This window comes from Physella acuta, unplaced genomic scaffold (genome assembly GCF_028476545.2).
Source record: "Physella acuta isolate Inbredline_101_S28 unplaced genomic scaffold, ASM2847654v3 ptg000324l, whole genome shotgun sequence".
Lineage (NCBI taxonomy): Eukaryota > Metazoa > Mollusca > Gastropoda > Physidae > Physella > Physella acuta.
Genome location: NW_026731843.1, coordinates 67,857 through 83,766, shown reverse-complemented (window position 1 = coordinate 83,766; position 15,910 = coordinate 67,857). Strand labels below are relative to the sequence as shown.

Sequence of the window (15,910 nt, the reverse complement as noted above, 5' to 3'; positions counted from 1 at the left end):
CTTTATAACTTTTCAAAGAAAAATAATTTCATTTTTATTGTTAGATTTATGAAATACCTGATACTTTTTAATATGCTCTCATCTTGAAAAATTAATAGTCTTAATCTTACTTACAACCAAATAGCCTCTGGCGTTGTTTTTGGTTGTCTGATCTCTTTCTCATTCACACTTTATCAGAATTAATAATTCGCCTTTAATTTTTTAATAATTGCAGTATGGTTTTAACAAGCTCGTTGAGTCTTTATAGTTTCACGCGCCTGGTGTCGTCACGTGATGACAATAACATGCACCATTTGTTGATGTTTTAAGGTGCACCTCCAAATTATAAAATGTACTGATAAAAAGGGCTTATGGAAAAACGAACTAAATTAAAAATAAAGTACTTGTGGTTGATGAGTTAAAATGGCATTTTATAATAATAGTTCTATACTAAAAGGCGTCACTAGGTGGCTTCACTTGGTCTAGTAACCAGGGTTTCACGCTACTCCCCCCCCCCACACACACACTAAAGTTTATACATGAGATGTACACTAGGCAATATAGTGTTGTTGTTATAGTTATAAATACCCTTGTTAATTTATAAAAGATGTTTTTCTTGTGAGTACATTTTAATACTCCTCAAGGTCGAGTTGACGGAGTGGTCTAGCAGTAGAGAGCTGGACTGCTAACCCGTAAGTCTCGAGTTCGAATCCGGGTTCAAGTCAGTAGACCGTCCCTGAGTCCACCCACGTTAGGGAAAGTAAAGGCGGCTGGGCATAGTGCTGACCACACTATCTCTTCATATGCCGAGGTCACAGAAATAAGTGAACTCTACTTCACTTGCCCTATAGACCGCCAGGTTTGAAAGGAAAACTTTACAAAGTCAAGTTGGGAGGAGAAAAATATGGTAGGCGTGGTATCTGAGAAAATGGGTGTGTTATGGGGGATGTAGGTCGATTAGAAGCTAAAAGTAATGTAGGCGTGGTCTCTAAGAAAATGGAAGTGTTATGGGGATGTAGGTCTATTAGAAGCTAAAAGTAATGTAGGCGTGATGTCTGAGAAAATTGGTGAGTTATGGGGATGCAGGTCTACTGTGTACTTTTAAATATCAACAGGTCTACATAAAATGCCTAAAAGTTCAACCAGACATTACGAGTACTTTAAAAACTAACTATTTTTCCATGAAGCGTCATGTAGGCCCACTGTCCTTTTTTTCGGACAAAGAAATTCTTGTTAAGTCAAATGTACTGTAAATCTCGCGTCATTAAATATGGCAGGTGTACTTATAATTATTCTAATGCACATGTGTGATTCACAAATGGACACGTTTTTGTTTTGTTTTTTAAATTAATTTTGTTACGTTTTTCAATAGTGAAAAAATAAATTGTTGTAATTTTTTTCTACCAAATTTACATTATTATTTATAATTTTTTTTAATGTCATTACACATAGATTTAGTAAAAGACAGTATTAAACAAAACTTTTTACACAGAGACATTTAGGAATAATAAAGCGGGAGCGAGTTCCACATTAACTTTCTCCTTTATTTGTATCTTACAGTAAGGGTTGGTATGGCACGTCTGAGAAATTGGGCTATAGAAATGAAGAATTGGACAGTGACAAAACCGTTCGTTTTTCGTGAAAAGCACTTAAACTTTGCTAATTTGTGAGAATATGATATACAATTATCAAACTCGAAGGAATATATGAATGTACCTCTTCCATTTACCGAGAATCGCTCAAAATGTTATATATATATATATATATATATATATATATATATATATATATATATATATATATATATATATATATATATAGTGTTGCCAGCAAAAATAAATGTCTTCATAAAAAAACTCATAAATTGTAGGGAATTCGCCATGACGAGAAAACGCAACAATGGCGTAGCTGCATACTAAATATCTTGTGCTCTTATTTTGTGTCCGTTAACAATCCCAAATTTGGATTGGAATCAAGGCTAGAAGGGCTATATAGTCTTCAAACTGAGACCATTAAATAATATTGCAGTTTTACAAATTTACTTTACTTACTGACCTTTCTCAAGCCAAACTCTCACATTTAAAATCCATTCTTAGAAATAGGAATATGGAAGTAAATTTAAGTACATAAACGACAATGATGCATTATGTTTTGAAAATACAATTTATTACCTGTGTTATAAAGAGAAAGCAAATCAATATAAAATAAAACAAAAGTTATGATTGTCATAGAAACATTAGTTGCATGATTTTTCGATGTAATTGACAACAATAAGTGTACCAATCGACAATGTGAAAGTGACTTTAAAGTCGACTATAAAAATTTTGATCAATACATTAATAATACATAAAGTTTATTAGCTAACTTATTTGTTTATGATGAACAGACAAGTATTTGGGAAATAAAACTTCAGAATTGTTTTAATAAAGGTTAACTCTACCAGTTAATAATAATCATTAAAAAGTTTTAAAAAACCCACGTTTTCTGATTGAACTAAAAAGTATAAAATAAATGTTATACATCACAATAATGCAAGCTATCACTCTACTATAAGCGATGAAAAACGTGGGGCGCCGAAGTAAAAGTTATATTACTATTTATTAGATAATACTATTGACTTTTATTAGGGAGCTTGTAGAGAGTCAACAGTATTAGAAACTGTAAGAAAATCACGGCGCCCCACGTTTTTGATCGCTTATAGTAGAGTGATAGCTTGCATTATTGTGATGTATAACATTTATTTTCTACTTTTTAGTTCAATCAGAAAACGTGGGTTTTTTAAAACTTTTTAATGATTATTATTTTCTACTTTTTAGTCTTTGTCTGTTTGTTTGCATTAAAATCTTGCTATCGATTTTATCTTTTCACTTTTTTGTTGGGTAAACGAAGACAACTCGTAAAAAGACAACTCGTAAAAAGACAACTCGTAAAAAACACGTTGTGTGAATACGTTACTGACTAGAACACATAGATTTGAACCCGTGTCGAGTGGGATAGCAATCGTGTGCCCAACCACTCGACCATATCGTCTCCCCCAAACTGGCCTACCTTCTGTAAGTTTATAGTCGGTTAAAACGAAATTATCTGCCCCTAAGCAGACGTGGGATCGTTCGCTTCACTGCGCGCGGCAAGAGAGAGGCTAGCTGCGCGTCGCTGGTTTTTTTTCTAATGGCTCGCAGAGGAGAATATATATAGATTATATAGCGGTCTAAAATGCTCAATAAAATATTTCCATTGATCAATTTAGTAATAATAACAAGTGATTATTCTATGGTCATCCAAAAGAAAGCTTCCCTGAAAATTTCAGCGCGCTAGCTAACTGGGAAGTGCCAGAAATTTCGATCGCAAGATTTGATTGGAAAGACAAACACAGAAACACACAGAGAAAGCAAGTTAAAGAAAACGTGGGAACATTAAGAACAATATTGTATGGCAAATGTCAATAAAACAAATGTCATTCTTTCTTCTTTTTAACTGTCCGCTTTGTGAAAAAACGTCTGTAGCAAAACCTGACAATGAGGATAAAAATAACGACAACTCCAGACAGAACAGCTGCTATAAAAGCGATGACGTCAAGAAGAAGAAATTGATACAACGGCATTTCCTGTCCTGATGACCTCATATAGTCTCCGCCATACTTCATCACGTGATCTATCCAGTAAGCGGCTTCTTTGGATGGAACTTTGTAAAGCTCTTTGAATAGCTTGGATGCTTTCTCGATATGTCTCTTGTATTTGTTATTGGAGGCGAGTTCTTTTATCGTGGTGATCAGTTCCTCTGGAGTAATTTTCCTTATATCTTCACCAAGTCCAAAACCTTTAAAACGAATTCTTTCCGAGTTGTAGAACTGGTCGCCATAGATAGGCAGGCAGAGGATAGGCACAGCATGATACAAAGCCTCGTATTGGCCATTTTTACCACAATGGGAAACAAAGACTTTGGTCTTTGGATGACCAAGTAGGTCATTCTGTGGTATCCATTGTGACGTCTTTACCTTTCCTGGGACAGGAGAGGTCACGTTGACTCGCCAGACAACGTCAAGGTCCAGTTGTTTGAAGGCAGACATTAGTTTGCTAATAATATGAGAAGGGAAAGGAATGTCGTTTCCTCCAAAAGACACAACGACAATCCCATTGGTTGATTTTTCAACAAACTGTTTGAACTCACCAATCAAAGGCTTCGGCTCACTGACAGAAGATCCACCAATCAGCTTTGTGTTGGGTAACATTGGTCTGGGATAATCTAGGATGTGATCAACTTCAGCAATAAAAATTTCAGCTTTTAATATAATATCACTAATTGTCGTGTAAGGTTTTTCTGGTGCTATTCTAGTCACAATGTCACTATCAGTGAAGGGGTCATAGCTGAGCTCAAAGACTGTTTTTATCGTTAGAGACAAGCGCTGCATGAAGCTCATTCTGTTGTTTACTTTCTCTGGAACTTGGGGCTCTACAGCAGGGCTGAATGGAACCCGATGCAGGACTAAATCTTGAGAGTATCCAACAGCCGCAAAAGGAATGCCCAGCTTATACGGCAGGACAAAAATATTTCTGATAAACATGAACTCATCGATCACGAGTAAATCTGGTTTGATGTTTTTAACATTGTCGAAAAATGATTGGTCGTCTAAAACTATATTGATGAATTTCCTAAATTCTTTTGCTGTCATTAAGAGCTCGCTTAAGCCAACATCCTTCCCATCCCAGAAGTTGTCGAGCATTTTTGAATTTTTAAGAACGTGGGATTCCACGTCACCTATGGTCTCACCGAACTTTAAGATCTTGATGTCTTTGTACTTGATCAAGTTCTTGTCGCTCAAATACTCTGGCACACAAATCCACACCTCGTGACCCAGGTCGATTAACGCCTGGCCTATGTTGGCGTGGTAGATGAAATAGCTTTTGCCAAACCCAGGAAACATGACGATCTTTTTGCCATCTGAGTGAGTGAGTGTTAGAAGGTACAGGCCCAGAGATATTAGCTTGAGACCGTACATTTTGCCTCATATATTTTTAACCTTTTCTGGAACAAAGTTCAAATTCCAGTGAGTGTTTTCAAAAATATAAATACATGAGTGGAGAGGTGAATCAGATGTGTGATATTCTGACAAGGTGATAACGTATTGATGCAGATGATAAAATAGACAAGACTTATGTTTAAATAACCTGATAATTGATTTTCAACACTGACGTATATAAATATTGAAAGAAATGTAAGTGTTCGAAACTATTTACTTACAATTGAAATCGCATGTAATTTAGAATCACCAAATAATCACAACTTCTTTACTCACGAGATCCGTCGTTACCGAAATCCGGATAACGGAATTATTTTACAGCGTTACTATTTCACGTTGCATTCATGAAATGAATTCTAGTCCACCTCGCTGGCAAACTGTAGAGCTGGCTAGACCCTTCGTGTACATTAGCCCACATCAGTATCTCGGCCCTACTCGGACAGGTTCAGGTCGGGTCTCTTTATACACGATATCTACATGCAGTAGGGCGGGCGAGATTTCTATTGACTGAATGCAAGATTCAGGCCAAGAACTGTAACAATTCTAAATACAACATGACTTGCAGAATATGACGGGGCTATGTCTTTTAAAATAGACACGTTTTTTAAAAGTTGAACTGTGCTAGATTGGACATGTTGTAATGTGTTAGCTTCAACATACTCGGTGAAAGTAATAGATCGACTACATTCGTAGATAGAGCAGTGTGGTCGAGTAGCAGGATACACGAGTAGACCTACTAACCGTAACGTCCGTAGTTAGGTTTCCGAGCTCCAGTTCACTGAGGTGAAAGATCTGTTGTTCAGACTATCAAGCCTGTAAAGGTCATTGTGAGCTTTGTTGTACTACTGTGTGTTGTACTGCTGACGTCGCTAATATATTTCATCTGTGCATCTCCCGTCAGGTGCAACTATTAATAGAACACGGAGAATGGTTGACCTCTTGTGTTTATTTAGCCTACATAATACGGAGGGGTTGGAAATTGGTTGTTTTAACAATATAATTTGGTGAGAATTAACGATTTTGTGAACACATTAAATTGTAACCTATAATGATGTTTATTACTGAACATAACGGCACATTTTTTGAGCCGGTTCCTCTTTACATTTTGCCAGTCATGCTGTCAGTTGATTGTTATAGTTTATGACACGAGATATATCGTTAGCAGGTAGACGTGCTGTCTTTAACTCTAGCGCTTAGATAAGATATCAATTTGCATAATATTGATTTTTTTTGTGTAGTACGACAGAACCCTTATACCACATAGATCTACCGTTCCTAGTTCGGTTTTAAATTAGAATGTTATTTTTAAAAAATAAAATCTCCAATAAAAACTCCAAATAATAATTATCAAATGCACAGTTATTAAATTTGTAGAGAAATTACATTTTCAAAGATTCAAATACGATTAGACTGCTTGTTTGTATATCGTTTAAGAAGTTTCCCATACACTTTTTAAATCAGTGTTTCTTCCAGCCTTTTTTTTCTTCTCCGGGGAGGGAGGGGGGGCAGACACTGTTAAAAGTATATTTTTTCTATATTAATTCCATTTCGTTAGAGGGCAGGGGGGAAGGCGCAGTAGCGTAGCGAGGGGGGGGGGGGGGCGGGGGGACATATGTCCCCGGGCGCCGACCTTAGGGGGCGCCAAAATGGGATGGAAAAATAAATTGAAAGGTTGAGGGGGGTGCAAATCGAAAGTTTGAGGGGGGGGGGGTGCAAATCGAAATCTCGAGGGGGGGTGCAAATCGAAAGTTTGGTTTGAGAAGAGGTGCAAATCGAAATCTCGAGGGGGGGGTGCAAATCGAAAAGTTTGTCCCCGGGCGCCGGGAAGGGTCGCTACGCCTCTGGGAAGGCGGTAGACTCCCCCCCCCCTTCCGAAGAGATGCCTGGAAGAGACACTGTTTTTATTGTTTTTACTTAAACTAGTTAAAATTTGTTAAATCTACCTTCTTATATTACAATATGTATAAGTAACTGCAGTTCGGTCTATAATTTGTATCCATAACGAACATCTCATGAAGATGTCCACTGATTATTAAATACTAGTCAATTCATAATGTAGGTTTTTAATTCAGCGTGTCGCCTAATTTAATGACAACTATTTCTCTCATATATCACCATTAGCTGACATAATTATAAACGTCAATTACTGCTATAATTAACTGGATAAATGCAGCCTTGATTTGATGGACATTATTCTGTACGTCGACACATTTTTTCGACATCCAGGCATATTTTATGTCTGATTATCCCCTAGAAATTTCCGCTTTGTATAGATTCAAACTTTATATATGTCATTATTGGTAAAATATACAAAGGAGGAGAGTTTTTCTCTCTGTCTATATAAGGTGTCATTACTAGACACCCCAACAAATATACGACTCATATTATATGAATGTTAATTTTTTTAACACTCTGTCACTCTACTGCAGGACTAAGCGGAACCCTATGCATAACTATTTTAAAAAGTATGCCAATAATATCAAAAGGAAATTATGTTTGTACGAAAAAAAACAATTCCACTGAACACGTGACCATTAATACCTAGACAAACTGACTTGGTGTCTGTGATTGTCACTATTTTAAAAATGTATCAGCTCTAATTATGTTAATGACACATCAACATGACCGTGGTGCTGGACATTCTTGGCTTAATGACGATTTTTTTTCTTTCCATAATCCACTAATTAGGTTGTTAATTAGCTTGGCATTTTTCTTACAGTGTTTCCACGAGCCAAACTTAATTTTTTATCAAGCTTGAGCTGCCCATGAGCTGTGGCATACAAATCATGCAAGCTTTGTGTTCTCTATAAGACATTGTAGTAAACATTCCTATTTTGGTGTCACCCTCTTCCACCCCACACAAGCAGATTGCTTTATGGTCTTATTATCACTGACCAGTCCATTATTTATTTGGTGTCATCCCAAACCACGTCTTTTTTTGTCACCCTAATCCATGACCTATGGTGTCACACTAAACCATGAATTATAGTTTTACCCCAAACCATGACCAATGGTGTCACCACAAATAAAGTCATATGGTGCCACCACACGCCAAGTCGTATGGTATAGCCATTAGTCAAGTGATAAAGTATCACCACAAGCCACGTCATTTAATGTCATCGCAAGCTCGTCATATGGGGTCACCACACGTCAACTCATATGGGGTCACCACACGTCAACTCATATGGGGTCACCGCACGTCAACTCATATGGGGTCACCAGACGTCAACTCATATGGGGTCACCACACGTCAACTCATATGGGGTCACCACACGTCAACTCATATGGGGTCACCACACGTCAACTCATATGGGGTCACCACACGTCAACTCATATGGGGTCACCACACGTCAACTCATATGGGGTCACCACACGTCTACTCAAATGGGGTCAACTCACGTCTACTCATATGGGGTCACCTCACGTCAACTCATATGGGGTCACCACACGTCTACTCATATGGGGTCACCACACGTCAAGTCATATGGGATCACCAGATCATCACCACAAGCCAAGTTCTATGGTGTCACCACAAACGAAATCATATGGGCTCATCCTTGTTAATGTATTATTTTAGTAAGCTATAATCAGTTTAAAAATACAACAATAAAACTCTTTCTTGAGCAAATTAAACATAAATTGGCTGGTTTTCACCAAGTCTACGTAACCCTTCAGCACCATATATTTGGTAATAGGCATCCCCCCCCCACTACTGGCTGCGTTACAGCGGTGTAATGGTATATCCCACACTTTTTTTCTCTCACTCTCTCTCATTCTCTTTCTCTGTGTGTGTGGGGGGGGGGGGTATGTGTGTGTGCTAGTGAGGGATAAAAAAAACTCTATTAAAGCATCAAATTAGATAGTTCTTATCTGAAGTACTATTTTGATTAGTGTAAACAAAATTAAACAGTTTACAGAACAGACCAGAGATTTTATTATTTATATACAAATCAATATGACTTTTTTTTTTAATTATTGACCTTTAGCTTTAGATTTTATGTACTGTGGCAGTCACTTGTACAAAACACATCAATAAAATAAATGTCATTCTTTCTTAATTTTAACTGTCAGCTGTTTGAAAAACCGTCTGTAACAAAACCTGACAATGAGGATAAAAATAACGACAACTCCAGACAGAACAGCTGCTATAAAAGCGATGACGTCAAGAAGAAGAAATTGATACAACGGCATTTCCTGTCCTGATGACCTCATATAGTCTCCGCCATACTTCATCACGTGATCTATCCAGTAAGCGGCTTCTTTGGATGGAACTTTGTAAAGTTCTTTGAATAGCTTGGAAGCTTTCTCGATATTTGTTTTGAAACTTGTGTCATAGACTAGTTCTTGTATTGTGTCTGTCAGTTCTCCTGCGGAAATTTCTCTGACATCCCCCCTCAGGCCGTATCCTTTGACACGTACTCGCTCAGAGTTGTAGAACTGGTCAGCATAGATAGGCAGGCAGAGGATAGGCACAGCATGGTACAAGGCCTCGTATTGGCTATTTTTTCCGCAATGGGAAACAAAGACTTTGGTCTTTGCGTGACCAAGTAGGTCATTCTGGGGGATCCAGTGTGACGTCATAATTTTGGTTGGAACAGGAGACGTCATGTTCACTTTCCAAATGACGTCAAAGCTCAGTTGTTCAAAAGCAGAAGTCATTTTGGCTACAATATCTTTAGGTATTGGAAAGTCGTTACTTCCAAAAGACACAACGACAATCCCATTGGTTGATTTTTCAACAAACTGTTTAAACTCACCAATCAAAGGCTTTGACTCACTGACAGAAGATCCACCAATCAGCTTTGTGTTAGGTAACATTGGTCTGGGATAATCTAGGATGTGATCAAGTTCGGTAATAAAAATTTCAGCTTTTAATATAATATCACCGATTGTCGTGTATATAATATAAGCAACTTTCCAGAGCACTTCAATGTATGGCAATTTTTATAAATCTTCCAACAGTTATTTCAATTACAAAATGTTTATTTGAACTAAATATTACGTTAAGCATAGGCCTACAGAATCTAATCCTAATATATAAAAGCCCATGTGCGCACTTCTCTCTCTCTCTCTCTCTCTCTCTCTCTCTCTCTCTCTCTGATTAATTAGTGGTTAAACATCTTTAGGCATCTGAAAACGTTAGTTTTTAATCTAGTGTACTCAAAAAGGAAGAACATAAAGCTTTATGCCGCCTTAAAAACCCAATCCCATGTTACGCAAGGCGTCGATAGAGAAAGAATAAGGCTTTCAGTCAGAACAGGCAAAGGCTTAGATAACTGCCAAATACCTAATCTGTAGACCTCACAAGTCTAGACGATATATTTGTGCCTCTGTTTTTAGACTTTCAGAACAAATGCATGACTGTGATGTGGTCAGTAGGCACATAAAAGAGAAAAGTAGTTTTAATCTAGAGACTTCAAACATTTCTGAAGGACCGAATTTGAACTTGTAAGCGGTGGTGTCGATGCCAAAGTTTAGCGTCGTCCGCAAAGATAAGCTATCGTTATATCATCTCTATGCCCATATTGTGACAGATATTTACAAATGTGTCTAATATAGGACAGAATACATAGCTACTCAATAGAGATAAGCGCAATCATTTGTCCACGACTTAAGAAACCACTGTACTGCAAAACCCACCTAAATGGAAAATGTCTTAGACAGAGTTTCTTCCAGGCATCTCTTCGGGGGGGGGGGGGGGCCTTCGCTCCCCCGAAATTTTTTTTACCGCCCCCCCCCCCGAACGAAATGAAATTTATATAATTTATATAGAAAATATATACTTTTAACAGTGTCCGCCCCCCCCCCCCCGAAGAAAGTCTACCGCCCCCCGGAGAAAAAAGTCTGGAAGAAACACTGAGTCTTAGATGTGTGTTTTAATACAAATGTGTACCTCGTCGCGAGTTGGTACCTGTAGGTAGTCCATGTAGATCCCCCCCACCCCCCGAAGAAAGTCTATTGACCCCCCCCCCCCCGAACGAAACGGAATTTATATAGAAAAAAAATATACTTTTAACAGTGTCCGCACGCCCACCCCGCCGGAAAGATTTCGCCAGGGCGGCGCCCTAGCAGGAAGCAGAGGTGTAGCAACCTATTCTGGCGCCCTGGGCGAACTATCACTGTTGTGCCAACCCTATTCAAACGCTGGCAAAAAGGCGCCCATCCCTACATACACTCCCCTATATAAAATAATTGAGGATATCAGTCATGGATAAATCTGTTTTCTTAAATTTTACTGAAGAATGAGGATTTAAAAAAAAAATGTCTACCCCTTTTGGCGCCCCATTCGATCTGGGGTCTCTGACAGGAAGCAATGCAATTTTTCTCCATAAAAATAAAAGCCAGATGCAATTTGACACTGTTCGTACGAGAGTCATAAAATTTTGGGGAGTTGGTGAAAAGGGTTTCGAGAAAGAAAAAAATTCTTAAGTGTGGCACCCTGGGAGGATTCGATTTTTCTCATTATACGATTATGAGCTCAGAATCCAGAGAGGAATCCAGAGGGGCTATCTCATCAATTGCGGTCATAGGTAATACTAGATTCAGCAGAGGCGTAGCGAGGGGGGCGGGGGGTACATATGTCCCCGGGCGCCAACCCTAGGGGCGCCAAAATGGGTGGGAAAAATTTAAAAGCTCATTTTAGCTACAGTTTTGCATTATAAATATTTAAAAAATACGGGGGGGGGGGGGGGGGGGGACGCCAAATTGAAAGTTTGTCTCCGGCGGGAGGGGGGGGGGGGAGGGCGCCAAATTGAAAATTTGTCCCCAGGCGCCAGGAATGGTGCTCCGCCTCTGAGATTCAGTGATAAAACTACACCAGGTTCATCCGCCAGCTCCCTGGCGGTTGAGTGGCCCAGAGCGGCCAAGATCCACCTCCGGCGACACTACGGTTTAGATGGGCTACTATAAATGTTCACTAAGTAGAATAATGAGCGCCCGCCGGCGCCCTGGCAGTTGGCGACAGCAAGCGCCCCGGGCTCTACAGAGAGTGCCTCTTTAAAGAGCACCCTACAATAGGGACACGGTGGCACACGACATTTTATAATTAAACAGAATTAGGGGCGCCCCTGCGGGAGTATAACCAGTGGCTACCTGGAGCGCCAAGGGACGCGTCTCTAACACATGGGCGGTCGCAATGTGTGTTCTACCTCACTATTACAGAGGTTGATTAACGTACACTCAAGGCTTTCATACAATGAGCCTTGGTGCGTCTAGGCGGCAGTGTGGACAAACCCGCGCCCCAAAAACGAATATGTGGGTTTGTTTGTATAAGCATTACCAAAGATTTCATTCGTTTGTCTTTCAAATCTGAGAAGTTAATGCTAATACCCCTGTGGTGGTTTCTGCGAAAAAAAAATCGATTTGGTGGCGCCCTGGCAGGGTTCCATTTAGCTCCCCGTGTTTTCCCGTGAGTACTATGGTACCTTTGTTCGTTTTAATAATTGCGAAACGCTATGAATATGATGGGCTACTATAATCGCTCACTATACCGAGTGAGGCGCCTTCCTACCTAGGCCCACCTACCTACATACCTAACTCCCTGCCTATGTACCTACCTATCTACTAACCTGCCTGCGCTGCTGCCTGCCTACCTACTTTCCTACCTACCGTTATTCCTGCCAAACTGCTTTCCTTCCACCCCGCCTGTCTACCCACCACACATCCTACTTACACACACCCATATCTTCGTATATATATATATATATATGTGTATGTGTTAGTGTGCTCTAGGACTATGTATTTTTACATTTTTGTTGTTACGTAGAACTATTCAGTATAAAGCAGTTTCCTTTTTTTTTGACGTTGTAACTGCCGCTAAAATATTCTTTTTTGTATGTGTGCATAAAATAGTGTAGGTTTAATAACAAAAGTAAATTTTAGTATGTATTTAAGTGTATATAATCATTTTCGTCAAGCCAATGTGTTCATAATCTTAAATTTAAAAACCCATGAAACTCGATAGCCAAAGATTTAGAATGAGAATAATTGCTATTTAACCAGAAACACCCATTCTAATTATTGTAATAATATTTTTTAAAATAAATATACACAGAGATAGATTGCTTTCTTATATAATTAATTTAAAAAGTCAACTGTATTTCATAACGAAAATTAACACAAAATACATTCGAATAGAAACTGTCAAGGGAGACTACTCTAATATTTGTAGGAATAATAGTTTTTATTTAGAGTTTTTTATTATTATTAGAAGAAAAGTTAATCATGTAGGTTCTATAAAAGATTACCTTGCATTTAAAAAAAAAGATATTCGATAGGTTTAGAATGAGAAATAGTCAAAATTATTTATTATATTCATTAGTTGTTTTTTTTAATAATATAGTACAAAGACCTGTTTTAATTATTTTTTAAAAATCTTATTTTTATTAATAAATTATAAATGAAGATCGAGGATCTATATTTTTAAAAAATAGTTTAACTGTCCCTAAACAATTGTATCAATCGCTGAGAAATTAAGAATTAATAATTACGTTTAACGCTTTATTAATTAAACGAGTTGAATTATTTCCGTTTTGATAAACTCTCTCTCTCTTTATAACTACTAACGCTTTATCATTGAGTTTCTCGAGAGAAAAATACAGGAGAGCGGTAGTTATCATTGACTCTGTCATTGATAATTTCATTGAGTCTTTCATAGAAAATAGTGTTTGATCGGCTGCTCTCTCTCTCTCTCTCTCTCTCTCTCTCTGTCCGCAAAATATTTTCGCAGGATATCACATCAGAATCTTCAGCGATATATGGAGAACTTGATACGGACTTTTGTTGAAAATAATATGGTAGATGTTTTAAATGTATAAACACAATTTTATTTAAAGAAAAAAAAATTAAAAAATAAAGGCGTATACAAATGTAGAAAAACAATTTTAATTATGCAACCGGAAAAAGGTTTATAGTTGGGACAAGAGCGCATTTAACAATGACGTCACTTAATGTTTAGACTAAAAAAGCACGAAACTAATGACGTCATCTTCCGAGTTTAGAATAAAATAAAGAAATGAAGTATTTCATTCAAATATGATTTAGAGCTACGTACGCTATGAAATGTATACAATACGATTTTTTCGGCCTAAACTTTTATAAGTTTTTACTTTAAACGTGTCGGATTTTTAGTTATTTCTTTGCTTTGTCACTAATATAGTTCAGCGTGTAGTAATGCACATTGCGTTTTGACCAATAACTATTTTTTATAAATTATTTTTCTCAAACAAGTTGAACATTTTAAAATATATAGGCCTATAATTCACGTGAAACGGGTACCGATGGCTAGTTGATTTAAAATTGATCATGACAAGAGGAATAACTCTTAGTTTTCACTTTTCTCACTCGGCAAAAAAAAAAAAGGGGGGGGGGGCTATTCTCAATACGTTCTCTTGATAAAGTGTCGGTAAGAGGACAAAAAACGTGCCCCCCCCCCCCCAAAAAAAAAATCTACGATGACCTTGATTTTTCCTAACAACTATCATTATTCTGTATGACAACAGATGTGTCTAGTCAAGTGACACATGCGTGCACCACTTACCCTGTAACCATTAGCGACCGAAGTACAAACTACGTGATGTTTCTAGTTAATTTAGAATGCTTCTTTTTTTTAACCATACGCTTTTAGCCTGCCAAGCCCTTATGCCCGCCACCATGTGGTCTAACGCCCTCCTTTTAGCCCACCACCCTGTTGTCTAACGTCCTTTTAGCCCACCCCCTGTTGTCTAACGCCCTCCTTTTAGCCCACCACCCTGTCTAAAGCCCTCCTTTTAGCCCACCCCCTGTTGTCTAAAACCCTCCTTTTAGCCCACCATTCTGTTGTCTAAAACCCTCCTTTTAGTCCACTATTGTTGTCTAAAACCCTCCTTTTAGCCCACCACCCTGTTGTCTAAAACCCTCCTTTTAGTCCACTATTGTTGTCTAAAGCCCTCCTTTTAGCCCACCACCCTGTCTAAAGCCCTCCTTTTAGCCCACCCCCTGTTGTCTAAAACCCTCCTTTTAGCCCACCACCCTGTTGTCTAAAACCCTCCTTTTAGTCCACTATTGTTGTCTAAAACCCTCCTTTTAGCCCACCACCCTGTTGTCTAAAACCCTCCTTTTAGTCCACTATTGTTGTCTAACGCCCTCATTTTAGCCCACCACCCTGTCTAAAGCCCTCCTTTTAGCCCACCCCCTGTTGTCTAAAACCCTCCTTTTAGCCCACCCCCTGTTGTCTAAAACCCTCCTTTTAGCCCACCACCCTGTTGTCTAAAACCCTCCTTTTAGTCCACTATTGTTGTCTAACGCCCTCATTTTAGCCCACCAACACTTTTAGCATTACAATCCTGTAGAGCTGCTCCAGTAATAAGACTTAAAAAAAACCATCAATTAAACCCTTATAAGGACCATACCATTTGGGCAAAATGTCAAATGTAGTTTAGTAAAACACCTGCAGTTCTACTTTTTAATCTGACAGTTATATAAATGATCTAGGCTTACTAAAACAAATAAATGCCAGTTATTAACTGTCAAATTTAATACGTTCGACCATGGCAAGTGATAGACGCCATGCGTCACCGGACCTAATCTAGCATGTCTATAGTCCCTTTATATACATTATTATACATGTAACAATCAACCAACACTGAATGGATAAATCAACATATTTATTTCATTTTAAAATGTATCTACACGATGGACTAAAAAAATACCTACTAAATTTTACCCTCACAAGAAAATTTTACTGCAGTTGTCTGCCTTGTCAAGTTTCTATTCAATAAAAAACTTCAGTCGTGTCAGGAACAGAACAAAACATTTTTTTAAATGGACAATTTTGTAAATTATTTTATAAATGTGTGTACCGCTAAAAGGGAACTGACTATATGCAACTAATGCACCAACCACATAGTGCAATGATGACATGCTTTTATTCAGGAC

General features: G+C 38.2%; 2 protein-coding genes across 3 annotated transcripts; both read right to left on the bottom strand.

Annotated features, from left to right (window-relative positions):
• Positions 1–3,394: 3,394 nt before the first annotated feature.
• LOC131940641 (UDP-glucuronosyltransferase 2B15) lies at positions 3,395–5,440 on the bottom strand. Of its 2 annotated transcripts, none has more exons than XM_059299350.1 (2): positions 5,218–5,440; positions 3,395–5,001 (listed from the first exon to the last, which is right to left on the bottom strand). In XM_059299350.1, exon 2 carries the CDS (start codon positions 4,973–4,975, stop codon positions 3,434–3,436), a length of 1,542 nt encoding a protein of 513 aa, XP_059155333.1. In that variant the 5' UTR covers positions 4,976–5,001; positions 5,218–5,440; the 3' UTR covers positions 3,395–3,433. The 2 variants fall into 2 exon arrangements, with proteins under 2 accessions (XP_059155333.1, XP_059155334.1); XM_059299351.1 differs by having other exon boundaries at positions 3,395–4,996.
• Positions 5,441–9,040: 3,600 nt separating this feature from the next.
• On the bottom strand, positions 9,041–10,922 carry LOC131940640 (UDP-glucuronosyltransferase 2B15-like). Its single transcript, XM_059299349.1, has 2 exons — positions 10,880–10,922; positions 9,041–9,864 (listed from the first exon to the last, which is right to left on the bottom strand). The coding sequence occupies exons 1-2, from the start codon at positions 10,920–10,922 to the stop codon at positions 9,041–9,043; spliced, it is 867 nt and encodes a 288-aa protein (XP_059155332.1).
• Positions 10,923–15,910: the final 4,988 nt, after the last annotated feature.

Bases quoted from the DNA above. Each gene is read 5' to 3' on its own strand.
- LOC131940641 (XM_059299350.1), bottom strand. From the start codon at position 4,975: ATGTACGGTCTCAAGCTAATATCTCTGGGCCTGTACCTTCTAACACTC.
- LOC131940640 (XM_059299349.1), bottom strand. From the start codon at position 10,922: ATGGACTACCTACAGGTACCAACTCGCGACGAGGTACACATTT. The intron at 9,865-10,879 runs GTATTAAAACAC...TTATATTAAAAG, and splicing joins TCGCGACGAGGTACACATTT to CTGAAATTTTTATTACCGAA.